Source organism: Nelusetta ayraudi, unplaced genomic scaffold (assembly GCF_046127955.1).
Source record: "Nelusetta ayraudi isolate G7.1 ecotype Tasmania unplaced genomic scaffold, CSIRO-AGI_Nayr_v1 ptg000039l, whole genome shotgun sequence".
NCBI lineage: Eukaryota > Metazoa > Chordata > Actinopteri > Tetraodontiformes > Monacanthidae > Nelusetta > Nelusetta ayraudi.
Window position 1 is genome coordinate 911,910 of NW_027466089.1, and position 25,577 is coordinate 937,486.

The 25,577-nt window shown below is 46.6% G+C and overlaps 3 protein-coding genes across 7 annotated transcripts; all 3 read left to right on the forward strand.

The window, feature by feature from the left end:
* Window positions 1-818: 818 nt before the first annotated feature.
* Window positions 819-17,198, forward strand: nsd1a (nuclear receptor binding SET domain protein 1a). Of its 2 annotated transcripts, none has more exons than XM_076032910.1 (23): window positions 819-1,046; window positions 1,752-2,650; window positions 3,057-3,198; window positions 3,352-3,524; window positions 3,602-5,438; window positions 5,628-5,752; window positions 6,917-7,130; window positions 7,578-7,681; window positions 7,783-7,842; window positions 7,946-8,167; window positions 8,352-8,444; window positions 9,131-9,254; window positions 9,362-9,559; window positions 10,129-10,308; window positions 11,294-11,450; window positions 11,605-11,810; window positions 12,001-12,113; window positions 12,203-12,472; window positions 12,573-12,689; window positions 13,442-13,583; window positions 13,702-13,808; window positions 14,323-14,521; window positions 15,697-17,198. In XM_076032910.1, the coding sequence occupies exons 2-23, from the start codon at window positions 1,769-1,771 to the stop codon at window positions 16,419-16,421; spliced, it is 6,390 nt and encodes a 2,129-aa protein (XP_075889025.1). In that variant the 5' UTR covers window positions 819-1,046; window positions 1,752-1,768; the 3' UTR covers window positions 16,422-17,198. The 2 variants fall into 2 exon arrangements, with proteins under 2 accessions (XP_075889025.1, XP_075889026.1); XM_076032911.1 differs by lacking the exon at window positions 819-1,046 and adding an exon at window positions 1,312-1,474.
* Window positions 17,199-17,945: 747 nt separating this feature from the next.
* slu7 (SLU7 homolog, splicing factor) lies at window positions 17,946-22,867 on the forward strand. 4 transcript variants are annotated; one of them, XM_076032913.1, is made up of 15 exons: window positions 17,946-18,100; window positions 18,593-18,782; window positions 19,063-19,216; window positions 19,302-19,382; window positions 19,490-19,654; window positions 19,875-19,940; window positions 20,036-20,167; window positions 20,312-20,409; window positions 20,492-20,559; window positions 20,709-20,848; window positions 20,975-21,136; window positions 21,225-21,326; window positions 21,427-21,504; window positions 21,619-21,741; window positions 21,832-22,867. In XM_076032913.1, exons 2-15 carry the CDS (start codon window positions 18,601-18,603, stop codon window positions 22,009-22,011), a joined length of 1,731 nt encoding a protein of 576 aa, XP_075889028.1. In that variant the 5' UTR covers window positions 17,946-18,100; window positions 18,593-18,600; the 3' UTR covers window positions 22,012-22,867. The 4 variants fall into 4 exon arrangements, with proteins under 4 accessions (XP_075889028.1, XP_075889030.1, XP_075889031.1 ...); XM_076032915.1 differs by having other exon boundaries at window positions 17,947-18,108; window positions 18,610-18,782; XM_076032916.1 differs by having other exon boundaries at window positions 17,947-18,108; window positions 18,613-18,782.
* A 136-nt stretch (window positions 22,868-23,003) lies between these two features.
* c1qtnf2 (C1q and TNF related 2) lies at window positions 23,004-25,570 on the forward strand. Its single transcript, XM_076032919.1, has 3 exons — window positions 23,004-23,239; window positions 23,494-23,751; window positions 24,345-25,570. The coding sequence occupies exons 1-3, from the start codon at window positions 23,200-23,202 to the stop codon at window positions 24,983-24,985; spliced, it is 939 nt and encodes a 312-aa protein (XP_075889034.1). The 5' UTR covers window positions 23,004-23,199; the 3' UTR covers window positions 24,986-25,570.
* The last annotated feature ends 7 nt before the right edge of the window (window positions 25,571-25,577 follow it).

Sequence of the window (25,577 nt, forward strand, 5' to 3'; positions counted from 1 at the left end):
GAGGCAACATGGCGCACGGAGTTCGGTTTTGACCGGAGAGGCCGTGCTGCCGTTTGCGCACTCTGATCAGTTTTTGTTTTTTTTTTGTTCTCGACTCAGACACACCGAGGGCCTGAGGAAGTAATCCGAGAAAACAATGGAGCCGATGCGCACAAATGAACGGGGGCATGATTCTGAAAACAGGTCGCTCACTTCTCTCTTTCCCTTTATTTATACATATATATATATTTTTTTTTTATTATTATCATTATTATCATTACGTCAGGTCGCGCTCGTATCGCTCCGTTGTCGATCAGATAGAAACTTTACCTGGGTGCGCGTGCGCGCGCGAGCTTGCGACGTGTGTGTGTGTGTGTGTGTGTGTATGCGTGCGTGCGTGCTCGTCCTTTTCGTGCGTGCGCGAGGGTTAGTGTCACGGCCCTTGTGCAGACGGGGGGTTGGGTAGCGGAGCGGATTGGTTGCTCGCCGCTCACCAACCAACACACACTAGTCAGTCAGTCAGTTAGACAGACAGATACACATACATACACACAGTGAGTGAGTCCGGGGCTTGTTTTAACACCACCGGGGGCACTGACATCGACTGCAGCGGGCACAGAGAAAGAAAGAAAGAAAAAAAAGAAACAAAAAACAAAACCGAAATCATGTCAATAAGAGTGGAGCCGCTGCCAGCGGGACCGGCGGCGGAGACAAGCTGAATGTCGCCGCAGTGAGATTTATTTTGCAGCCTTCATTTGTTTGGGGTTGGGTGTTCATTCGTGTTGTTTTGTCTCTATTGCTGACAGTTTTCCTTTTCCTTTTTTTTTTTTTTTTTTCAGAGGAGGGGGCCGCCGCCGCCGCCGCTGATGAGGCGATGAAGTGCAGAGAATGAGAGCGCCTTGGCCTACTACTACTACTGCTGCTGCTGCTGCTCGGGCTGCTGCCGCCGCCGCCGCTGCTGCTGCTGGGATTGTGCAGATCCGCGCTCACCACCGGGGGGAAAGGCTCGCTTTGTGCCACAAATCCACACAGCAGCGCTCGGTCTCACAGTGACCGACCTCCAGATGGTGAGTGCGGGTTTTTTTTCCCCCCTCGCGTGTCTTTTTTTGTCCCCCACGTGTAGTGTTGTGAACTCTGAAGTGGCCTGTCTAGTTTATTCGCCGTCTTCTTCCTCATGTCGCTGGGTTGCCGTAGCTTGTTTGTGTGTGTGTGTGTGTGTGAGTGTGAGCCAGCCACTCGCTTCTCTCACTCACCTCTTGTGTGTGTGTGACTGCTCGCTCCAGTGTGTCACCACCTCTAGCACAACAAGCCCTAAGCGCTTCCCCCATTCACTATTTTCGGCCAGCGATCGCCATGAGCCGCCGCCGTGTCGTTTTCTGGGCCGCTTTTGTGAATGAGACGTTGCCGGAGAAGCGACTTGTCTTGTGTTTTGTCTCTTTACGCCGTCCTATCCGGCCGGCCTCCAAGTATGGAGGCCATGCAGTGACGGCTTAGAGTGTGTGTGTGTGTGTGTGTGTGTGTGTGTGTGTGTGTGTGTGTGTGTGTGTGTGTGTGTGTGTGCGCGCGCTCACGACGGTGTGTGCTCGTCCCTAATAGGTTTTAGTCGAATTGGGTTTAAATTTTGCGCATTTTACGCGTTTCCTCCCCGTGTTTCCGCATTGCTTTTGACGTCACCTCATTTTTTAATTTACTGCTGAGCAAAAAGAGTCTGACCTGTCCAAATCTCTGTCTAACCAGACTCCTCCTTTTGTTTTTGTGTTTGTTTTCAACAGGATGCATCAGTGACAGCATGAATCACTCGTACAGACCTGCTGCCGTCCGACTAGGCTCAGTGTTCGGCCCAGGCCAGCCGGAGCGAGGGCCCCTCAATGGTCTTGTGAGTGGCGCTGCTTCCTATGGAAACCAGTGTGTCGGCGGCGGCGGCGGCGGCGGCAGCAGCAGCGTGAAGCGTGGGCCCGACCAGCAGGCAGCCGTGCAGCTGCCGTCCTCCGCATTCAGGGGACTCAGGTACAGCCAGGCCGAGCCGTCTCACTGCTTCGGCCACCTGAGGAGGCTGCACGACGCGAGCGTCAAGCCCAACGCGGAGAGGGATCTCCTGGCGCGGAATCGCTTGCGCTGCCCGAGCCCCATCAGCGATGACGACGAGTTCGAGGCACCGACAGTGCACCTGCCTCCCTCTCCGGGCATCGACGACATCGAGCCGCTGGGATCCGGGCAGCACGTCGTCGGCAGGAATGGCTTCTCAGCACACAGCCCCGACAGCCTGGAGCGCTGCTCTCCCATCCGCAGTGACTACCTGCACTTTGGCTCCAGCCTGTTTGACAGCAGCGACATCAAGGAGGAGGAGGAGGAGGACGCCGAGGCCGAGAGGCGCGGCGCCGACGAGCTGGTGCCCTTCTTCCAGGCGCCCAAGCTGAGTCAGGAGCAAACTGGCATCGCCGGCAAGAACACGTGCAGCAGTTCCGCAGGGGAGAAGAGAACATACAAACCCACTGTGTTTAATCTGATGTCAAAGACCATCTCTGAACTCAACCCCACACTAAGTCCCAGCGCTCTGCCGGAAATCACCCTGAGAGATGGCTGGAGTCTGGATGAGGAGTCTGAGAGTGACAGTGAAGTCAAGTCACACACGGATCCTGGACTTATTTCCCCCACTGGGACAAACTCAAATGTAAGTGTTGAATAAACACCTCTATAAAAAAAAAATGTTGCTATATATATTTTTCCATAGGCTGTCTTTAGATTTTCCCAGTGAAAGAGTCTGATATACTTACTGTGTTATTATATAAGCGCAACTGTTAATGGGTTGTTAACTTAAATAATTATTTCCAAGAATGTCAGATTACTTTGCCGTTATTATATCCGTTGGCTCTCACACTTACACCTACAGAACAGTTAAGAGAAGCGGGTTAAGCTAACAGGCACGATTTTGAAAAGCGAGACAAAGCCTGTGAGAAGACACAATCTCCCAAGGCCTCAACTGAACCTGGGACCTTGGTCTGCTGAGGCTAGCAGGGCCAGTGCCGCTGTGCTCGGTGGTACTCACATCCTAAATGTACCTGTGTTTGTGCTTTTAGTCCAACAGTCCAAAGAAAAAGCCTCTTCCTGCCGTGTTATACGTGGACGGCGACGTGGTGTGGGCCAAGTTCAACAGGCGGCCGTGGTGGCCCTGCCATGTCACCTGTGACCCGGACCAGGGTGCCTACACTAAGATGAAGGGTGAGGTTTCATCCTAAAAGAGAAGTGTCAAAAAATTTCACTTCCGTCTAGAATTTCGCAGTCATGTCGAGGAACCTTGACTTGTATCTTGCAGCTGTGTGTGTGTGCAAAACAAAAAGATTGACCACTGTCTCTCGTCTTTTATTCTGAAAGTTCCTAGTTCTCGTCCTTGCCGGATGTATTTCGTGGAGACTATTGGGGAGGTGATGGAAAGGGCCTGGGTTCCGGGAAATGTCATGATGTCTTTTAAAGGAGGCTACCAGTTCAAGGACCTACCTGTGCTCAGGCGCAGGGGGAAGCAGAAGGAGAAGGACTACCACTATACGGTAAATTGGCAAAGCCAGGAGATGAAGCGGCTCCGGAACCGACGGCACTGTCCTAACGTTCACTCTGTCCCCGACAGATACCCAAGAGCTTGCTGACTGCGTGGAAGGTCAGCGTGGCCGAAGCGGAATATCTGCTGTCCCAGCAAAGGAACGTCGACGGCGAGCTCTCGTCAGCCGTCAACGCTGAGAAGCGGGTGCCCAGCGTGATCCCACCTGAGACGTCCCGGACCGCCAGCTGGCTTCCCGCGGACCCTGGCCGACTCCCCTCGCCCGACGCCTCCCTCAACGGACTTCAGCCCCGTCCGGTCAAAAACTCTGCTGCACTTCAGTCTGACAGGAGCAAAGCTTGCAGGAAGAAAAAGAAATGCTTGTCAGACATTTTCGGCCATATAGTTGGCGGAGTGAAGGAGTCTCCCGTCGTGGCGGCGGCGGCGGATCAGTTACAGACTGCAGCTTGCGCACTGACAAAGGAGCCGGCGGACTCGCCCTACTCAGACCTGGACTCTGTTCCCGTACTGCACGGATCCAAGCGCAGGGCCGTCGGCACCGGGCGTGACGTGAACGCGGTGGTCGCAAAGAAACCTGCCGTGTGTCAATCCAGAACAAAGTTTACTGAGAAAAATAACCACTCTGCGGGCTCACGCGGCGTTTTCGCAACAAGCCCGACGTCTGACGAGAAAAACTGCGCGCCGAGTTCGGCCGGCTGCTCTGAACCGTTGTCCACTTCGCAACAGAAGCACTCTATGACTCTTCCTGCCAGCAGCCGACTGATCACCAGAGCCCTGGAGGCAGAGGAGGATGTGGACATCAATGAGGATGATGATGGTGATGATGATATTCATGATGATGATGATGATGATGATGATGATGATGTGTTGGCCATGAGCCAGCCATCAGCAGATGCCCGCACTAGAGATCCTCCTGATACTCAGACTGCTGTATCCACCACCACACCCGAAGCTGCTCACGTCTGGGGAGCGTCCTGCCATGTGTCAAATCACGGCTCCCCGAAAAGACGTGCCAGGAAGCCCGATAAGAAACAAATCCGAAACGGCTTGTTGAAGGAGCCCAAGGCTGTGGCCCCAGTTGAGGTCAAGACAGAAAAGGTCCTACCTTCCTCCCCATCGCCTCCGTCAGTGTCTCCGCTGGAAGCTTTCCAGGATGCCAAGGAGGTGACGTTCAAGTCTCTGGTGAAGGGCGGCGGCGGCGGCGGCGGCGGTGGCAGCAGCAGCCCCGAGTTGAATGTATTCCGACACGATTCCAATTACAAGTTCAGCACCTTCCTGATGCTCTTGAAAGACATGCACGACACCAGAGCAAAAGAGGGCAAACCCCTGACGCTGCCGCCGTCGCCGGTCCTGATCAAAGAGGAGCCGCTGGTCATACCCACGTCAGCGGCGGGAGACCAGGCACCCTGCGACGGCTTCGCCAAAAGGCCCGAAGCCAAGGTCAGGACTAAGCCCATCATGAAGGCGGACACGTACCACTGCGAGGACTTTCCCATCGCTTCCCAGATCGGAAGCGCGGACAAGCAGCGCAGGAAGCAGAGGTCGCCAGCCAAGCTGAAGGTGGGCGTGCCGGGCCTCTACTCCGACCTCAGCGACCTGGCCTACGGCCGGGAGTTTGTGAGCGGACACGCCGACTTGGCCGCCCCGCGCCCGCGTCCGCGTCCGCCAGACGGCGCGGGTCCCTCGGTCAACTACCTCGAAAAGAATCTGGCGTCGTCGGTGGCGCCGAAGAAGCGCTGGCAGCTGGTGGAGGAGGACGCCAAGAGCAGGGCAGGTGTCGCAGGTGAAGCTTCTGCTCAGGTGACAAACGGGTCTCACGCCGTGGCGGCGTCGCCGGGACTTGCCCCGGGTGCCGACGGGCAGACGGAGGCCTCCGTTTTCTTCACAGAGAAAAGCAGTACGAGCGGTAAGAAGTTTAGATTTTAAGCTTTTTAACGGTTTCGAGACCAAATGATTTTTGTGCTTGTTTGCTGTGTTTATCCTCCCTCTTTCTCTTCTCAACATGCTGTGGATTTGATTTGATCGTACTTTGTGTGTTTTGCCTCTGCACGCGATGTTTTATGTGCTTTTATTGATCCTGTGCACGGTCGGCCAGGAAATTCAGAGAACAAACGCCAGAGGAAACCAACTAAGAGACTTCTGGAGTCAGCCGAGGACTATGAGCAAATATTCATCTCGAAAAGGAAATCAAAGAAGAACGCATCAGAACCTTCCGTCATGGTGAGATGTTGCCCTGTCCTTTGGTTTCCTTGTAGTGCACATGAGAGTTCACAGCGACAATACATTTACTTATATTTAGGTGAATGCAGGATTTAAGTATTTTTTTAAACAACCCAGCGAGAAATACAGATTAAATATTTTTCTTTTTTGAGAGGGTTAAATTTTGATCCCAAAAGCAGATAGCTGGTAGTGACCCCTGCTTTCACTGCTCCGCTCTACCGGCAAATTAGCTTGATCATGGGTGGACTTTTACTAACCAAGTAGCTATTTGGTAGAGTGACATCAGTCAGCGTAGTCAGTCATAGTGAGCAGCTTTGTCTTATTGTTAGCAGTTAGCTAGCATTGTCAATATGATCACACGCTACTTGGCTTAGGTTAGCTAGTTGGCTAATTACAAGCTAACCTGCGCATGTCCGGACTTCGTGTATTCTTTTCTTCCCCTCTGACAAAAGAGATAGGCCAATGCGCACACCCTGGAAAAACTGGCATTTCTCGTGAGGGTGTGGTTTGTGTTGGTGACGAGTTGAGGCTGTTAGTAACACGCTAAAGTGTTGTGGTCACGTGTGGCGCCTATTTCAAACAAAAGGAATATCTTATCAAATATGCGTGTGCGTAATGTACAGCAGCCTGGTCTTGTTTCAGTGATATTGATATTCTCTGTGGTGCTGTGAGCAACTGTCCCTCTCTATGTCACTACTGTGGTGCCGGGATTTCAAAATTAAAGCACAAGCTCAAAAAACATAGATCACTTTTTACAGCGTGAACATATGACTATGGAAATACAGTTCCCGCATTCTTTTCCTACTTACTGTGTGACACCTTTTGCTTCTCATCAAATGAAAGAATAGCTGCTCTTTATGATTTAGGCAGTTTGAATCTTTCTATAAATATTGGAAATATTTAGTTTGAACCTGACAGCAATAAAAACAGTAAAGTTACAAAACCTTTACTCTGTGATAAAAATTTAATTATTTTTCTTATGTGCGCACACCATGGTGCATCAGTCTACCGTTGAAGCTATTTTAGCCGTAAAAGAGAAAAGATATGAAAACTATTGTTTTTTTTTTCACTGGCAAACATGACTTGTATGCTCAGTTGGGGGGGGGGAAATGCCTGGTTGATGTGAAACAAACGGTGCCTCTTCTGCATTTGTTGTGTGCACAGCAAACATCTTGGATGGCAGAGGGCCATGATCTCTCGCCGCCAGAAATGGTTACCTCGACCCCATCGTCACCTCCTGCTGAAGCACCCGAGGATCCGGAACAGAAAGCGTGTCAGAGAGAGATCTCTACTGTAGCACCCGCAGCATCTCCCGTATCAGCAGAACCTCTCCTGGACACATTAGCAGCTGAAGAAGCTCTTTTACCTCCTACATCAGGTGAATAGGTTTGACTGCGTCTTATTGCAGCATAGCTTGTGGTTGCTGTCTTGCTGGATGCTGAGGTGCAACCAATAAAAACCATAATAATTAAATTATGGTTTAAAACTTATTTTGTTTTGTTCAGACAAATAAAGATGCAAATATTGACAGGCTGCTTGACAGTTTAGACTGTGAAGATAAAATTAATGGTTTTAGTCTGGAAAATATCGGTTATCCTGTAATGTTTCTGCTAAAGTTTCCAAATACTAATATCTATCTATCGCGGCAGTAAATTCCTCACAAAAAGAAAACTCAATTTGTTTTAGCTTCTGGTTTGCTCAACTTTTCAAAAAGTGATGGCTAAAACACCTGCTTCTTGGAATCCACCAAAATAAGCGTCTGGAAAACTGGTATTTCATGGGGGCTTTAAGCACATGATTTAAAATTGGCCTCTTTCTGTCTCAGACAAGGAATCGGTCGCAAAAGAAAGGAAGAGGCCACGGAAGCTGTTGCAGAAGGTGCTGGAATGCACCATAGAAGAAGTCTCTGCTGCTCCGACAAAGAAGAGGGTAGGTTTGGCACAGAGGGTGCACGGCTCTACTAGCCAGCCAAGCCGTTTCTGTGAAAGTCATCTTCGAGTTGAACCCAACACATTGTGTTTGTCCACTAGGAGACAAAGCGCCAGAGTGGAGTCACCGCAGAGGAGAAAGCAGCAATCCGCAAAACTCAGGTATAACGAATCAACCCTGGAAAAAACAGCCACTCTTTCCGTATGTGTGATCAGATAGTAGCGGACGATATGCCTGAGCTGAATGTTATCACTGGCTGGATAGGTCGGACCGTTGAAGAAAGAGAAGCCTGTACCCAGCGCATCCTCGGAGCCTGCAGCTGCCTCCCATTATCCAGAAGGAAGCGACAGCCAGCAGGGCCCCGCCCCCAAGGAGCCCCCGAGCCACCGAGGACCCAAGACCCCTAAACAGGAAGCTGAGATTGAGTCGTGCGCCACTGAGGAGAAACACTATGTAAACACTGGAACACTAACTGCCAAACCTGAGGTGTGTGTGTGTGTGTGTGTGTGTGTGTGTGTGTGTGTGTGTGTGTGTGTGTGTGTGTGTGTGTGTGTGTGTGTGTGTGTGTGTGTGTGTGTGTGTGTGTGTGTGTGTGTGTGTGTGTGTGTGTGTGGTCATGATCCGCAGTTGTACAAACCCTGATGGTGACGCTGGTTGTTGGTCTCTGCAGATGCTCTCTGCCAGCTTTAATGACAGCTTCTCTGCCCAAGTGGACGCTAAAGCCAAAATAGGAGCAACGTCGCTGAAGGAAAACGTCTGTCAGGTGAGACCGTGTTGTTCTTTAAAGTTCCCCTGCTGCTTAGCCATTTGTGACACCACAGAGGGCATATATCCCTCTTCACAGTAAGTGCAACGCTTTGGTTTTAGCATCCTGCTAATACTGAGTGTTTTGGTTGGAGGTTTAGGCTTTTTTTTTGTGGAGGTCTCTGCCTTTAACTCTTTTGTCGTCTATTCTGCTGAGCCATTACCATTTATTCTGTTCACGTGTCAGAAAAATAAATTGATGAAAGGAGCTTTATTGAATTTTTCATCGCTGTAATTCAGATGTTCTAGCAAAAAATAGGTCAGAAATGCTTTGTGGAAATTTCGCCGGATCTTTTTGGATTGTGATGAATGCCAAGAGATCTGTGAATTGTGTTTGAAAACTAAATGCACACGCCCCCATATTTCAAACACTCTGTTGTTGAGCCAGGAGAGACGTCTAAGGCCATTTGCTCTCAAACAGGTTCATTGCATCCGTTTGGTCTGAAGAGACTCGTAATTTGCCAAAACCTAAAAGTAGGAACAGAGGAATTAACCCGAAAAGGCTTCCCAAAGCCTTTACCAATCTATCTCGGCATAGAAAGGAGATCTTCACTTTTGGCCGCTTTGCAGGACTTCTGCTCCGCTTTGTTTGTGTGTTTTCATTTGCATGCGTCTCATCCGTCATCCGCCTGTGTGTTTGAGCAGGTGTGCGAGAGGACGGGAGACCTGCTGCTGTGTGAGGGCCACTGTTACGCAGCCTTCCACCCTGAGTGTATCAGCCTCTCAGCGGCTCCTAAAGGGAAGTTCTTCTGCGGTGAATGCAGCACAGGTGAGCGTCGCATCGTGTGATTGGAACCAGCCCAAAGATTAGATGTGCCCCCCCCCCCCCAATTAACCTCAGTCAAAACCTCAAAACTTTTTTTTTTTCTCCTGCAGGCATCCACCACTGTTTCATGTGCAAGACGTCTGGTGACGGGGTGAAGCGCTGCATGATACCGCTGTGCGGGAAGTTCTACCACACCGACTGTGTTCAGACCTTCTCGGCCACGCAGCCGCACAACAAGGGCTTCCGCTGCCCGCTGCACGTGTGTCTGTCCTGCCACGTCAGCAACCCCCTCAACAGCAACTCCAAAGGTACAGCGCGGACTTGCACCTGTTTGACTTGATAATCGCTGTCGGCCCATCATACAGGGTTGCCATATTTAAAGGGTCCCTATTTGTTCTGACCGCTGCTTTCTAATGATGCTTTGCATCTCTAGCTAGTCAGTCAGTGAGCTCATCTGATATGAGATTTATTGTTCTTCTTTTGGTTTAAACCACTTCTCAGAAGGCAAACAGTTTTCGAAATTGGCCCTTTGTGATGTCACAGAGGACTTTGACTGAGTTTCCATTCCAGCCATAGGGTGCAAAAAAGCATCAGTTTTGACAGGAAGTTAAAAGCGTACTTCTTTACAGGGGGCTGTTAACAGAAGGCTAAACCTGCTGTTTTTATGGAGGTCTGTAGAGTTTCTATGGACAATTGTTAAGGGTGAAATGTCTGTAAGTTGGTACAATATGCGACCTTTTAAACTTTGTGCTGTCTAACTCTTGTGCTTCAGCAAAGTGTCCACTGTAAAGGCCTTATCTCTCTGCGCTTAAATTCCAAACGCAAAAGAGGTCATGGTGACTTTTGCTGTGCTTTTTTATCTTCTTCTCCTTGGCAGGCCGCTTGGCTCGGTGCGTTCGCTGCCCCGTGGCCTATCACGCCAACGACAACTGCATGGCAGCTGGCAGCCTGGTGCTGGCAAACAACAGCTTCCTGTGTCCAAACCACTTCACGCCGCGCAAGGGCTGCAAGAACCACGAGCACATCAACGTCAGCTGGTGCTTCGTCTGCTCCGAAGGTGCGTCTGATGGCTTCTTCGCCTCCTTCCAACCGCTAGAAGTCGAATCGTGTGTGCTCGGTGTGTTCCCAGTGAACTGAGTTGCAATGCGGGGGCTCTCAAAGTGGGTGAAATAATGAGATAATGATTGCAATTTTCCCATGTGAACTATAAAATAAAAAAAAAAAATGTAAAAATTATTTCAACATTGAATATTTTAAGAGACTGATGAAAAAATTGGATGAATGGATGTTTTCAGCACTACGTGTGTTTTAAGGCAAACAGATTGGTTTTCAGGTGGCTATGTAATGTGTGTATGGTTTTCCTTTTAAGCACAGTGTTTGTGCTTAAAGTGTTGTCACATTTGAATTATGATATGTTTTTACATATGATGGTAATAGTTGGGCAATACGGAATTAGTTAATTAACAATTAATTTAAAAAGCTAATGTAATTTAGTTAGAATAGTTACAGTAGAAAGGTATATACAAAAAAAGCCTAATGCAATAGTAAAAGATGTCATAAATAGCAGAGTGAGAGTTCAGATTATTTCATTTAGGGGTGCCTAGAATAATAATAAAAAAACATTAATATGGGCACTTTGGCCCAAACAATATTGGGCAGCGCTGTTGTAATGAACACGGATTCAACGTAACCTCAAGCTTCAAACAAACGTTAGCCAGCCGTCACTGGATATTTGGGAAGTCTGCACAACATCACTGGAGGTGATAACAGCGGAGTCAACTCGAATGCTCTGCCTTATCTCCCAGTGTCTTGTCTTTGTCGTCTGTCACATTTGGCTGAGGATGACGAGACAATCTTTGGCTCACGTGACTCGCAGTGACACCGATAACTGATGACTTCCGTGTTCGCTCGCACATTTCTTAAATCTCACTGTCGTTTCCTCCAGCATCACGGCTCTTGAGTAAGAGGGTTTGCAACGGGTCATTTGAATCGTTGCCGTTGAAGTGAAGTTCACACGTGCTTTGCTGTGCTGTGCTGTGCAGGGGGCAGCCTGCTGTGTTGCGAGTCCTGTCCCGCCGCGTTTCATCGGGAATGTCTGAACATCGAGATGCCACAGGGAAGCTGGTTCTGCAATGACTGCAGAGCCGGCAAGAGGCCTCGCATCAAGGACATTCTCTGGGTCAAATGGGGTCGCTACAGGTGAGGGATGAGCATATATATATATATATATATGTATATATATATATATATATATATAAATTTATTTTTTTATTATCAAACATGCATTTATTTTTTTATAATTCATTTAAAATGGTTAAGACTTTGCTGATGAAAGCTGACCTGAAACCTGCAGGTGGTGGCCTGCCGAGGTCTGCCTGACCAGAGACGTTCCCACCAACATCTTGAGGATGAAGCATGAGGTTGGGGAGTTCCCGGTGCAATTCTTTGGCTCCAAGGACTTTGTGTGGACGTATCAGGCCAGAGTCTTCCCCTACATGGAGGGCGACACTCACAACATCGAGAAAATGGGGAAGGGCGCAGACGCTGTGTACAAAAAAGGTGCAGACTTGTTCATTTAGCTAAATAGTGTCTCAGGTTTTGTTATTAAAATAAATTCAACTTTACTTCCTTTTTGTATTTGTTAATTTTCTATATGTGCCACTTGTTTCTGTTTGAGAAGTTGCCTTTAAATAACAGGCATTTCTGTTGACATTGTTTATATTTATATATATATATTTGGTCCACGTAGCCCTGACTGAGGCAGCAGAGCGTTTCAAGGAGCTCCAGACAGAAAAGGAGATGAGGCAGCTTCAGGAGGACAGAAAGAATGACAAGAAACCTCCTCCGTACAGGCACATCAGGGTACAAGTTTTTAACATTTTCTTTCTTTGTATTTCTTGGCCACTTCTTTTCCTCTTCATACAAAATCTAACACGTTCCTTCTCGACCAGGTAAACCGGCCGATTGGGAAGGTGCAGATCATCACGGCCGACCTCTCGGAGATCCCGCGCTGCAACTGCAAGGCCTCCGACGAGAGCCCGTGCGGCCCCGACTCGGAGTGCATCAACCGCATGCTGATGTACGAGTGCCACCCGCAGGTGTGCGCCGCCGGCGAGCGGTGCCAGAACCAGGCCTTCACCAAGCGCCAGTACACTCCCGTGGAGATCTACCGGACGCTGTCCTCTGGCTGGGGTCTGCGGGCCGTGTCGGACATCAAGAAGGTAGCCGAGGAGGAGCGGATGCCTCTGACGAGCCAGCGTGTGTGTAAAAGGAACCCAGAGCCTGACCTGCACTTCCTCCTCCTCCTCTTCCTCTTCTCAGGGAGCCTTTGTGAGTGAATATGTGGGGGAGGTGATCGACGAAGAGGAGTGTCGAGCCCGCATCAGACACGCTCAGGAGAACGACATCTCCAACTTCTACATGCTCACGCTGGACAAGGTGAGTCTGAGGCCGATGACCCCGCAGGGCTCACTGCAGTCTGTCGCCATGTGTCATGGAGTCAAAATAACTTGAATCTTGAATTTGAATTATTTTTGTGATTGAGATGTTTTTGTCAAATTGGACCTGAAGTGGAAAATGTTTTAGTTTAATAGATTAAATGAACTTGATGCAAATTATCGATTCGTTCATTGATCATCAGTTGATTGACCTTATCAAGCGATTGAGAATTAATTGATCAGCTGTGATTTTTCCTGAGAACCTAAATTTCATAATTAAAAATGTGTCAGGAACACATTATTTAACCCTTAAATAATGTTAAGGGTCCAATGTGACCCATTTTTACATTAGGTAACAGAAAAAACACCCTAAACATTCATCCTCTGACTTTAAGTTGACTTCTAATGGGTCACATTTCAACAAGTAACTTGTTCTAGGTATATTATAACCATCACAGTATCTACAGGTGAATTGCTCTTTCCTGCTCTTTAATTACGACTAAGTTAATTTAATCGATTAGTTGTTGACATCCCTAGTCTGTGTAGTTGTGCTACAAAAATCGTTTTAGCCTCTCTTGCAATCCCCTCAACATTAACTTGCAAAATGAACATGTTAACATTCTGGTTCACGAAATGTTAACATGGGGGTGAAAATCCCACGAAGTTCACCTCAAATTTGTTTTGGAAACACCCTGTCTGATTGACATCTTCGCCGCTGAATCCCTTCATCATACGTCCCGCTCTCTCTTTCAGGATCGGATTATTGACGCAGGACCCAAAGGCAACCAGGCTCGCTTCATGAACCACTGCTGCCAGCCAAATTGTGAAACCCAGAAATGGACAGTGAACGGCGACACCAGAGTGGGCTTGTTCGCTCTGCAGGACATCCCCCAAGGTCTGAGAGACACCTGCCTTTCTTCTGGTTTCAGCATGCAGGCTTTTGTCTTACAGTACATGTGTAACCAATGGCTGGTCAGAACGCAGCCTAAACCTGGTTAAAACGTGTGTTTAAGGTGTGGAGCTGAATTTCAACTACAACCTGGAGTGCCTCGGCAACGGCAAGACTGTGTGTAAATGTGGAGCTCCAAACTGCAGCGGTTTCCTGGGAGTCCGACCGAAGGTAACATCCTGCAGCTGAAGCTGTTGGCTCAAGATGATCCTGTGACCATGTTTAAATTTAGAGCAAACGTAGATGTAGTGGATAGCATTTGAAAGCATGACTTCTGACATGTTTCAAAGAATAAATCAATTTTGTGTCTGAATCTAACTTGATAATTTAGTGTTTAATTGTAGTTTCATATTTTATTTTTATTTTTTATTGCCTTATTTCTTTAATTAATATAATTCTAATCTTTGCATTGTACGATTTTGCTGCTTTAATTATGCAAATTTCCCCACTGTGGGATTTCTTCTTCTCCTTCTTTTTCTCCATCTTGATGACTCTTTACTTTACTTTACTTTACCCTGCAAGTTCCCACTGTTATTTAATATTATTTCTTTGCAACTGATCTGCGGCAGTGTTTTTTTGTACCGGCGATTCTTATTAATGAGGACATCCCTGCTACAAAACAAATCTGCAGAGTTGTGCAAATAAAGCCAACAATCAATTCATCTGAATGAATTTCATTTTGCAGAACCAACCGCCGGCCGAGAAGCTGAAGGAAGGGAAGAGGAGGGTCCCCGGCAAGAAGAAAACGAAGCAGGTGGTGACCAAGGAGAGGGAGGACGAGTGCTTCAGCTGTGGCGACGGCGGCCAGATCGTCTCCTGCAAGAGGCCGGGATGCCCCAAGGTTTATCACGCCGACTGTCTCAACCTGGCCAAGAGGCCTGCAGGCAAGTTGCTGCTGCGGCTGCTTCCATGCAGTTCACTTCGATTTGATGTTTCATTTCTCTGCTGACAGTGAAGTGTGGAGCAGAGCCTGGGGGCCATTAAAAATTAATGTCGGCAATTTGCTGCAACGTTTGCTGGAACATTTATTGATCTGCTTTTAGGAATGGACCAATTTCAACCAGCTGTGCAAATGTTTTTGTGGGTTTTTTTTTTTAACCTCAGAATGTAGAGAATTGACATTAGAGCAAGTTCAGTTAGCAGAAGCAAAACTATCAGAGCACATTCCCATTGCACTGAATTAAAAATACAATATGGATTTGAAATCCTTTTTTTTGAAATATGTTTCAAGAGATGAACAGAGCATACATAACAAAAACAAACATAACATACATTTGGCTCACAAAACTACTCAGATTCAAATTTGTACAGACAAAGGTTCTGGAGTCATCCCATCCCATGTCGTGCGTGTATGATACATTCACATGTTCAGTGAGAGTTACACAGAAACACATCAATTGAAGAATATGTTATTTGCCACGCAGAGCGTTTTCAGTTATGATACAAACCCTCTTGCAAAAGAGCTCCATGTTTTACGAAAAACATCATCTTTGCTGTGCAGTTTACATGTCAGATAGTCTAAAGCAACATATTGGAGTACCTCCCTTTGCCATTGAGACTAAAATGAAGCTTTATCCATTATGCAGTTTAAAAGAATACACTTTATAGCACGAAAAGCAAGCGTCTGATGGAGTTTTCGTCTAAACTTGTCAGCGATGGATCGGTCAGATATTCCAAATATCACATGCAAGGGGTTGTTATTACTGTTAATGTTAATGAAATGTTAATTTCCTGCCTAATGACCCACCGGAACTGCTCTACTTTTCTACTTGAAGTCATGTTTTGATTTAAAGTTTGTATGCTCACATCTTCCTACGCTGTTCATTTCGTAAAGCAAACATGCGACTAGTAAACAGTGGAAGCGACTCAGGCTTTGACATTCGTCAGCGTATTTTTGAAATATTTATTACACACTTTGATTGTTGTTTTGAATTAATAACATTTAGCCATGAACTGTTGGTCCGACTGCTGTATGACATGGTAACAAGACCTCTGTCTCAAGATGTTTTATTATCAATACCTATATATTTTTTTGAGATGCCTGTGGTCTCTCCGGCAGGCCGGTGGGAGTGTCCCTGGCACCAGTGCGACATCTGCGGCAAAGAGGCGGCCTCGTTCTGCGAGATGTGCCCCAGCTCCTACTGCAGGGAGCACCGCGAGGGCATGCTCTTCATCTCCAAGCTGGACGGCAAGCTGTCCTGCAGCGAGCACGACCCCTGCGGGCCCGAGCCGCTGGAGCCGGGCGAGATCCGCGAGTACGTGCCCAACATGACCTCCATGAGGCCGGGGGCCGCCGCAGTGCCCCTCTCCATCATCCCGGACTGTGAGGGGAGCGCCCCAGTTGCTCCCTCTGCTGGCCAGGCGGCGTCACCACCGGAGCAGCAGCCGTCTCCTCGGCTCTACATCAACACCAAGACGGCTACCTCGAGCTTCATCCCCTTCAGCAGCCCCTACCTCACAGACCGGACTGAGGGGACAGCGTCCTCCTCGGCGTCCTCCTCCAAGGAGGAGGGCGAGGTGGAGGACGGAGAGGTGTGCAGGCTGGACGTGGAGGAGGTGGAGGACGAGGAGGAGGACGAAGATGAAGAGGAGGAGGAGGAGGAGGACGACGACGACGAGGACGACGACGTGGAGGAGATGGAGATAGTCGAGGACGAGGAGGAGTACGCAGCGAAGGAGGACAGCGACGGAGGGAACGTCTCCGACGCTTGGAGCCTGTACGGCGAGGAGGATGGAGAGGTGGAGGGGGAGGAGTGGCCCGGGTTCGAGGGCGGGGACAAATGACCATCATTCCTTCACGACTACTGAGCGAAAAACGAAAACTCCCCAAGGACGATTCAAGGCAAAAAAAAAAACAAAACAATTTTTGTTGAAAGACTTTTGGGGTGTTTGGTACCTTATTGGAACGTAGCCTTCACTCTGGTACCGTGTTGCCTTCAGATCCTCCAACTGCTGGACTCTTAGCGGGGATACCTAGTGGTGCTAAAGGCTCCCGGACTCATTCAGTCCATCTCTTATTACTTCTGCCGTCTGTTTGTATGGTTTTGTGTGTCTGGTGCTGTTACGTTCTCTTTGTTGGTTCTCTCAACATTGTTTACATTTTTTTCCACAGTTTTTCTATAAAAAAAAATTAAAAAAAATGTTTTGACTATAAGAAAAAGAAGGAACGCTTCACATGACCAAACTGTAATCATAGCGCCATTTTTATTTTGTTGTTGTTGTTGTTGTTGATGTCACTGCCTTCTAATAACATCCAAAGTGATAAGAAACCAGAGTTCTCGCTGTTCCATGTTGCTGCACGGTGCCACAATAACTGGTGCTCCTCAGGATTATGAAAATGAAGCCACTGGGGTCATTGAGGCTTTAACAACAGCAAAGATTTGCTTTTTCTGGTAATTCAGTCAATGTTTCCCAGGCAATGACCCTGACCGTCATTCTGATCCCGATACTCGATGCTCAAATCAGGGTCTTTCATCCTAATTCCAGAATAAAAATCTCAGCCATGTCATATTACTTTTTCTAGGTTCAGTTAGAAGAATAAACACAAAGTCTTATTATTTACCTCATATTCATCATGTCCTTTCCTCACAGTCGTGCCACACTTGAGACGGTTTGTAATTTTTGAACAACGGTTCATTTATTATTAGGTATACATATTAAGCAGTCAAAGAGGGAGCCAAATTAAAATTCTTAAATCTAACCATCTTCTTACACCACAACTCTTCTCAAATCAAAGCCTTTATTTCTGCGGACACAAGGATTTTCAACAGCATTCCACAAATGTTCAAAGATTGGCATCAGAGGAAATGTTTATACCAGAATGTTATTTTATTTTATTTTATTTTTATTTTTTTTTTAATGAATGACCTAGTTACCAGTCCATCAAGATCTTCAGAAAAGACAAACCACAGCCTCTACCTGTTCAGGGAAATTTGTTCATTTTAGTTGGTAGAGGCTAGAATTCTAGTTGTATTCAGCTTTGGGAGATTTATTCAGTTTGGCTTTTGATAACTGTCAAACCAACAGTAACAGTTTTTATATTCTGCATTAATAGTAGATGTGCCTCAGGACTTTTAGTGACCACATTAGAACAGTTACATTTTCTCAAACCGCTCAATAAATGCTTAGTTCTGGGAACTAATGATGTTCTAACCTTACTCTATGGTTGTTGGTCTTGAGTGCACTTCGTTTCGAGCATACGTTTCACGTCTATTATGCTAAAAGACGGCGCAGGACGTTTTCTGTCCGCTAGGCGCCGCGCTTATTCTTGGAGAAAGTCCCACCCACGCGGCACCACCGAGTAAGAGAGGTCGTGACGTACATGGTCAAAGCGTAAAATGGCGACGCTAGTGTGGTAGTCAAAACACAACCTACGTTGTCAAATTTCAAAACAGTACACCGTCGATATCGCTGTTTTAACGACTGAAAACTACGTCGCGTCGTATTTGTGGGCTCCGGTCGAGGTAAGCAAGTTTGTTTATTAAGTTCTACCACGAACGAACGCCATCGATAGTTGCTATGCAGCCTCATCTGCTAGCATAGTGTATGGAAGCTATTCAGCAAAAATCATGGCCCAAAACCAACTCATGCCATGTTTGCTCATCCATATTAAGATAAAGTGGGATTTTTTTGGTAACACCATAGACGAGTAGTTAAATTGGACGAAATATAGAAAGCGTTTCGAGTCGATACCACGAAAACTTAAATAAAAAAAAGAAGCTATGAGCTTCGTTTGAGAAGGCGATATGCCAATATATGCATATACTGATATGTTCGTGCAGCATATTCTGTTGGGTGTAAATATGTGCGCATGCGTCAACTTCATCGAGCATTAATGGAGACGATGCACAACGGAGAGAAACCTCTTGTTTACGTTTGTCGTGGTCTCTAAGAAGTTGGTCAAGTGTTAGTTTTAGGTTTTGCAACGCTTACATCGTCATTCCTGTGGTGTGCAGGTTCAGTCATGAACGAGCAGCAGCAGCAGCAGCTGCAGCAGCTGCAGCAGCTGCCTAATGCAAATTCGGAGGGCATGGTGGGCCTGGACGAGCCCAAAAAGATGACCAGGGAGGACTGGAGGAAGAAGAAGGAACTTGAGGAGCAGAGGAAGCTGGGAAATGCTCCAGCTGAGGTGGACGAGGAGGGAAAGTGAGTCTACCGAGAGTTGACGTGATGAAATTATTTTCATTTTTTCCCCTCTAAATAAACCATGTACACTTTCTTTAAATACAGTTTATTATCTCTATAAATCATACTATGGTATTCCCTCCCAAAAACTTGTAAAAGCCAATGTTTGTGAATTCCTTTTGTCATAATGACATAATTTGTCAAAATGTTCTATTTCCATTTTAACATGTCATTGACAGTAAAACCAGATTTGTAACATTAATATTTACTACTTTGTGCCGCTTCCCAATTTTTTTTTCAGGGACATCAACCCTCACATCCCACAGTACATCTCATCCGTGCCATGGTACGTTGACCCATCCAAAAGACCCACACTCAAGCATCAGAGGCCCCAGCAGGAAAGAGAGAGCCAATTTGCACCCATCTGTGATTGGTATAAAAGAGGAGTTCAGGAGGTAAGAGCGAGTCGTACACTTAAATGCCTTGTGTGACGCAGACAATTAAAGGCGAATAATATTCTGTATGTTTTGCTCCCGCCAGGCTTCTGTTGCAACTAAATTTCGTAAAGGAGCTTGCGAAAATTGCGGCGCCCTTACGCACAAGAAGAAGGACTGCTTGGAGGTACACCGGATTTAGAAATCTTTATCTTTCAGAAGGTTTTGAATTACGTTGATGGCTATGACAATCTGCCCTCGGCAAACAATGACCCTTGAGGTTTGTCTCAACAGCGACCCAGAAAAGTTGGGGCCAGGTTCACGGGCACAGGCATCGCTCCAGACGAACACTCTCAGGTACAATTAGACCTGGACTACGACGGGAAGCGTGACCGCTGGAACGGCTACGATCCTGAGGAACATCAGCGCATTGTGGAAGAATATGCCAAAGTAGATCTGGTGAGATCTGTTTAGGTTTTTCTATTCTGTCTATCTTATTTGTAAAGTGTGAGTATGTGCCTGCATGAAAAGTTCAGAACCAACAAAGCAACATAACTGAAGTTAGAAGTCAATCACACCTTATGATATTTATTTTTCACTTTATTTAGTGAAATGAAGAATAGATGAAGCAGTTCTAACGCATGCTGTGTGTTGCTCTTTATTTACTTTTGCACATCAGGCCAAAAGGACACTCAAAGCGCAGAAACTTCAGGATGAGTTGGCTTCTGGGAAGCTGGACCAAACTGTAAGTATCCAGTCTAGTCAACATTTGAATTAAAACAATGTAACAGAGGTGTAACTGCAGAGATAGTGGTTAAACTTAGATGATTTTCTCTGCAGGAGAGGGAACACAACAGCGAAGACGAGGATGAAGATAAGTACGCGGATGACATCGACATGCCGGGACAGAACTTTGACTCCAAGAGACGAATCACTGTCAGGAATCTGCGTATCAGAGAAGACACAGCCAAAGTGAGTGTTTGGTGACACAAATGATTTTATGTTTGTATTAATTTGCTGTCATTGTGCCAGTAATGAATCTGTGAAACGGGGCACTGAATGAAGTACTAGTTCATGACATGACCAACAGTCAGTATTTGTGTCTCTATCCCACAGTACTTGAGGAATCTGGATCCAAACTCGGCCTATTATGATCCGAAGACTCGCGCTATGAGAGAGAATCCTTATGCAAACACTGGCATGAATCCTGATGAGTGAGTGACTAAAGTTGCACATAATTCAACACATTCTCTGAGGCCTAAGTTTAAACTGCTTTTGACCTGTTTTGTCCAACAGAGTGGGCTATGCCGGAGACAATTTTGCTCGCTACTCAGGGGACACAATCACCATGGCGCAAACACAGTGTGAGTCTTAAAGAAATCTCCTGGAGCAAACAGGAATTTTAACTAAATCTTTATTGTCAAACATGTTTGGTTTTTTTGGGTTTTTTTTTTAAACATTTTGTGCTGGCCATTTTTTGTGAATAATGAGTCGTGGTTTGATTCTGTGTTAGTGTTTGCCTGGGAGGCCTATGAGAGAGGCTCTGAGGTGCACCTGCAGGCTGACCCCACCAAGCTGGAGGTGCTCCACAACTCCTTCAAAGTCAAGAAGGAGGACTTTAAAGAGCAACAGCGGGACAGCATCCTGGAGAAGGTACGCACAACTGCTGTCAGCTGTTCATGTCACCCTAAGCTGAATGGAATTCACCTAAAAAGGCATGCGTTTTCGCTGACCTATGAGTGCACTCAAGACGTTTGTCCATCTTAATGTCACACTCAGTACGGGGGTGATGAGCACTTGAACGCACCGCCACGGGAGCTGCTGTTGGCCCAGACGGAGGACTATGTGGAGTACTCTCGCCACGGCGCCGTGCTGAAGGGGCTGGAGAAGGCCGTGGCTCGCTCCAAGTACGAGGAGGACGTTGTCATCAACAACCACACTGTGAGGACTCCATGGAAAGCAAAACATCTCCCTCTTATTTCTGTCATATAGCCAGTCGTATTTCAAATAACAAATCTGCTGTTGGTAGTGTATCTGGGGATCCTACTGGAAAGAAGGCTTCTGGGGATACAAGTGCTGCCGCTCTGTGGTCAAACAGAGTTACTGCACCGGGGACACTGGAATTAGTGTCGTAAGTAGACCGTCTGACAGTTTATACACAATCGGTTTCATCATTTGGAATTTCTTGAAAATTATTTCCATGTATTTCTCTTTCTCTCTTTTTGCTCAAGAACACGACGGACTGTGTTCCGTTTGAAGAAGGACTTGAATACGCTGAAGAGGAAGAGCCGCCCAAGTCCCTCCTGGAAGTAAGTGACACTCAAAAAACGAATACAGCAGACAAAATTCAGATTTAAATAAACTACCGGAAATTACCTGGAGATGCAGCAGGTCTCAATGATGAAATGATGCTCCATTCTCAGATGCATCGAGACAAGATGGTAAAAGAGAAGAAGAAGAAAAAGAAGAGCAAGAAGAACAAGAAGCACCACTCTGACAGCAGTGATTCGGAGAGCGAAGAGAAGAAGAAGGAGAAACTAAAGAAGGTACGGTCGCCTTTCAAGTCTGGCCTCGTGTCTCGCGTGGCTGATCACCTCAGACTCTGATCCAACTCTGATCTTTCCTCCGTCTCTCAGGCGCTGGACGCGGAAGACAAGCGTATAAAGCAGATGGAGGCGATAATGCAGGTGGACGAGAGGAAGAGGCCGTACAACAGCCTGCTGGAAGTCAAGGCACCGACTGAGGAGGAGATGGAGGCCTTCCGCATGAAGCGCTGCCGAGCTGATGACCCCATGGCCTCCTTCCTGGGCCAGTGAGATCTCTGGTCTTCATTTTCGCTCACCGTCCCCCGGTATCCCTTCAAGGACTTGACCAGAGACCTTGCTCGGTGAATTAACGTCAGACTTCTGGAAAGCTGAAGCAGGTCGCGTAGTTTATAATTGTGACAAACCTTGTACAGTTTTAAGTACTTTGCCCACTTTTGTTTTAATGTACCAATAGACCTAGATCAAAGTCTTTACTTTTGAAATAAATTTTATAAACTGCCATCATTAAAACATGACCGATTTGCAGAATAATAAGTACTGTACATTTGTATAGATGTGTACTTGTCTGTTTGTCTCCAGAGTTCAAGTTACAACATCAGTTTTAGGTTGTAAATAAAGGGGAAAATGTAGCTTTTTCATTTGGAAGGTTAAAAATAATTCATTGTTAGTCTCTTCCACTGGTGTCTGGGGTACGGAAAAGAATAAAGCTCTGAAACTGATGACAAGTAGGACCTTCGAAAGTACAGGGAAGTGAAATTGCAACTGTAAAAATGTTATCCAGGTCGACTCCATACATCCCAGCTCTGTTATTAATCACTTCCTGCTGATGCAGCATACTTGAAAATGTGTTTACGGTGAACTAAGCTTCAGTCTCATAATGACAGGCATTTACGTTCCCATGAAAGTCCCTCACAAACTTAATGTGTTTTCTTGTCTATTGGATGTCTCTCTAAAAAAAAGTATCTGCAACGGCATCTGGCTGTAAAGGGTTATTTCACATGGTTCTGGTAAAACTCAGCCATAATAACTAAACAGTACACTGCCTCACCCAACAGCCGGGATATTTTATTGGTCTATCAGGCCTGGGATCTGCCCTCAGTGATGAATAAAAAAAACATCTGCCTCATCACAGCGACTTAATGAACTTATTTAGGACAAGCTTGTGCCGTGCGTTTCGCAGGGTTGCGCCTCGTGAGAATGCCAAGGATGATTAACTGGGAATTCTGTTGAGTTTTCCCAGAGCGTGGTCACGTGATCTGTGATGCTGCACTTTATGTAGTGACATCATGGTGAAAGTATTTTATTGGCGGTAGGAACAGGGCGGATGTTATGGGCCGCGAGTCAGTGTTGCACATTTTTCTACAGCGCCATTCTGCAAGGATGTGTTCAATCGATTATTGGGAAATCATGTAGGAAGGGTTTTTCTTTTTTTGCTCCCATGCCGAAAAAGGACGTGGAATGAGGTGGAAAATGCCCTCGGGTCATCTTGTACCAACTGGTGAGTTGTTTGAGATGTCAGACTATTGCAAAAACATGCCGTATATGGCAGCCTGTGCCCTGAAACAAAACAAGCGCAGCTTCTCTTATGTCACAGCATGAAATCTGCCACACTGCCTTCATTGTAACTGCGTCCTCCGCTGTCTGCTTCACTGTCTTTAAAACCTTCCATATTTTCCCCTCATCTTTGATCGTTCACACTGTGGCTTGTGACTAAACTAAAAAACAAAAATATAATCCTTGTGACCCCTACAGCGATCGTCATGCTCCAGATGTGTGTGACGTTTTGTCTGCTGTCAGCTGCGTGCTGTCAGTCAACGTACGCTGCAGCCAAGAAAGGTCGCAACATCACCATCCACTCCTCGCAGCTTGTCTGCAGCCTCCCCGGCCCAGCGGGGCCTGCAGGCAGCCCAGGACCTCCTGGATCACCTGGGGCCATGGGTCCGATGGGTATGCCGGGGATAGACGGCCCAGACGGGAGAGATGGGGACAAAGGAGAAAGAGGAAACAATGGTACTTACTCACTGAATCCCTTCAATCCTTTCTCATAGCCTTATTTTAGAAAAATAGGAAAAATAAACAGGAATTACTTAATTTGTGAAGAACTGCCTTTTACCATGCTTTACAGCTAATATTGTCATTTTCTAGCAGCACACCTTCCACAGCCTGGATTTGTTTACACATCAGATCTGTTGAGTTTTATGTAAATGTGTGAAGAAAATGTGAATAGTCCATACAAACATATGAAGTCCATCCTTGGCAACAACAGTCGCCTCAAGCAAGACATTGTGGTCGCTCAACAAAGTGGCCGCCGTGATTGACTGCTCTCGATGCGCTGCAGAACTGAGAGGTTCAGGAGGTCATTCATTCCGACGGCAATAAGACCGCACAACGGATCTTGCTAATGTGCACTTCATTGTGTTGATAGCAGTTTTTTTGTAACTTTTTTATTTTATCTAATCATTTACTTTTTATCTCTTTTTTTTTTTTTTTTTTTTACAACTTAATGGTGTTTTTTTTGTAGGGGTGACTAAGAGTTTTTGCTGCACACCTGAATAAAGTATCCATCTATCTATCTATCTATCTATCTATCTATCTGTTGTCAGGTGACCAAGGAAGGCCTGGGAACCCAGGAAGGCAGGGTGAGAAAGGCCGTCAAGGTGTCATAGGTAAGGCTGGACCACGAGGACTGAAGGGACCTCGGGGGGTACGAGGGATTGCTGGAAAACAGGGAGCCAAAGGAGAAACAGGGGATGGAGGCCAGGAAGGAGCTCCTGGCCCCTGCAACTGTGGCAGCACGGCGCGATCGGCCTTCTCTGTCGCTGTGACAAAGAGCTACCCCAAAGAGCGACTGCCCATCCGCTTCAGCAGGATCCTGCTCAATGAAGGGAATCACTACAACGCCAGCAGCGGGAAGTTTGTCTGTGCCATTCCCGGTGTCTACTATTTTACATATGACATCACTCTGGCAAACAAACACCTCGCCATTGGGCTGGTCCATAATGGGCAGTACAAGGTCAAGACTTTCGACGCAAACACAGGCAACCACGACGTGGCCTCGGGTTCCACCGTTCTCCACCTGCAGAGGTCGGACCAGGTGTGGCTGCAGATCTTCTACTCAGAGCAGAATGGACTCTTCTTTGATCCCTTCTGGACAGACAGCACGTTCACCGGCTTCCTTATCTATGCTGACCAGGACTATCTCCTGGAGGCAGATAGAAAAGCTAACGCTCAGGGGGACAGTTAACACAGCACTCCAAATGGATTATTGCCCATTTGTTCATTTTGTTTAGTTTACAACAGAAGCAAGGAGACAAAAACAAAATGCAGGAGAGAATAGAAGCCTGTGAGGCTTCTTAATGAAGAATTTGTTCCCATTACCACTCAATAGTTGAATCAATCACAGATCTATTTAAAATAAAGTGAAAAAAAAATAGTACATGAAGCGATGCAGGAACCCAAACTATAAATGTATAGAACAACATATATGAGCTTTGAGTAACAAGAAAACTGGTCTTTAGCTTGTCTGTGAATGGAGCTAAATTAAATCCTTATGTGTATTGCATGGTCCACTAAAAAAAAAAAAAAAAAAAAATACAATAAATAATAAAAATAAAAATGATTTTAAACGAGCCGTTGAGCAAATCAACTGTTTGTGATGTCATAAAGGGCCAGGATGCCAGATAGACGAGCGACATATATGAAAATCTGTTTTTGGGACATTCAATTGCAGTGACTTGATGTAATGGTTTATGACACCAGGGGGCGCATTAAGGACAGAGTTAAAGGCACACGAATGGTGAAACATTAAACATGTCTTTGTTCCAGCCGTCGAGCTC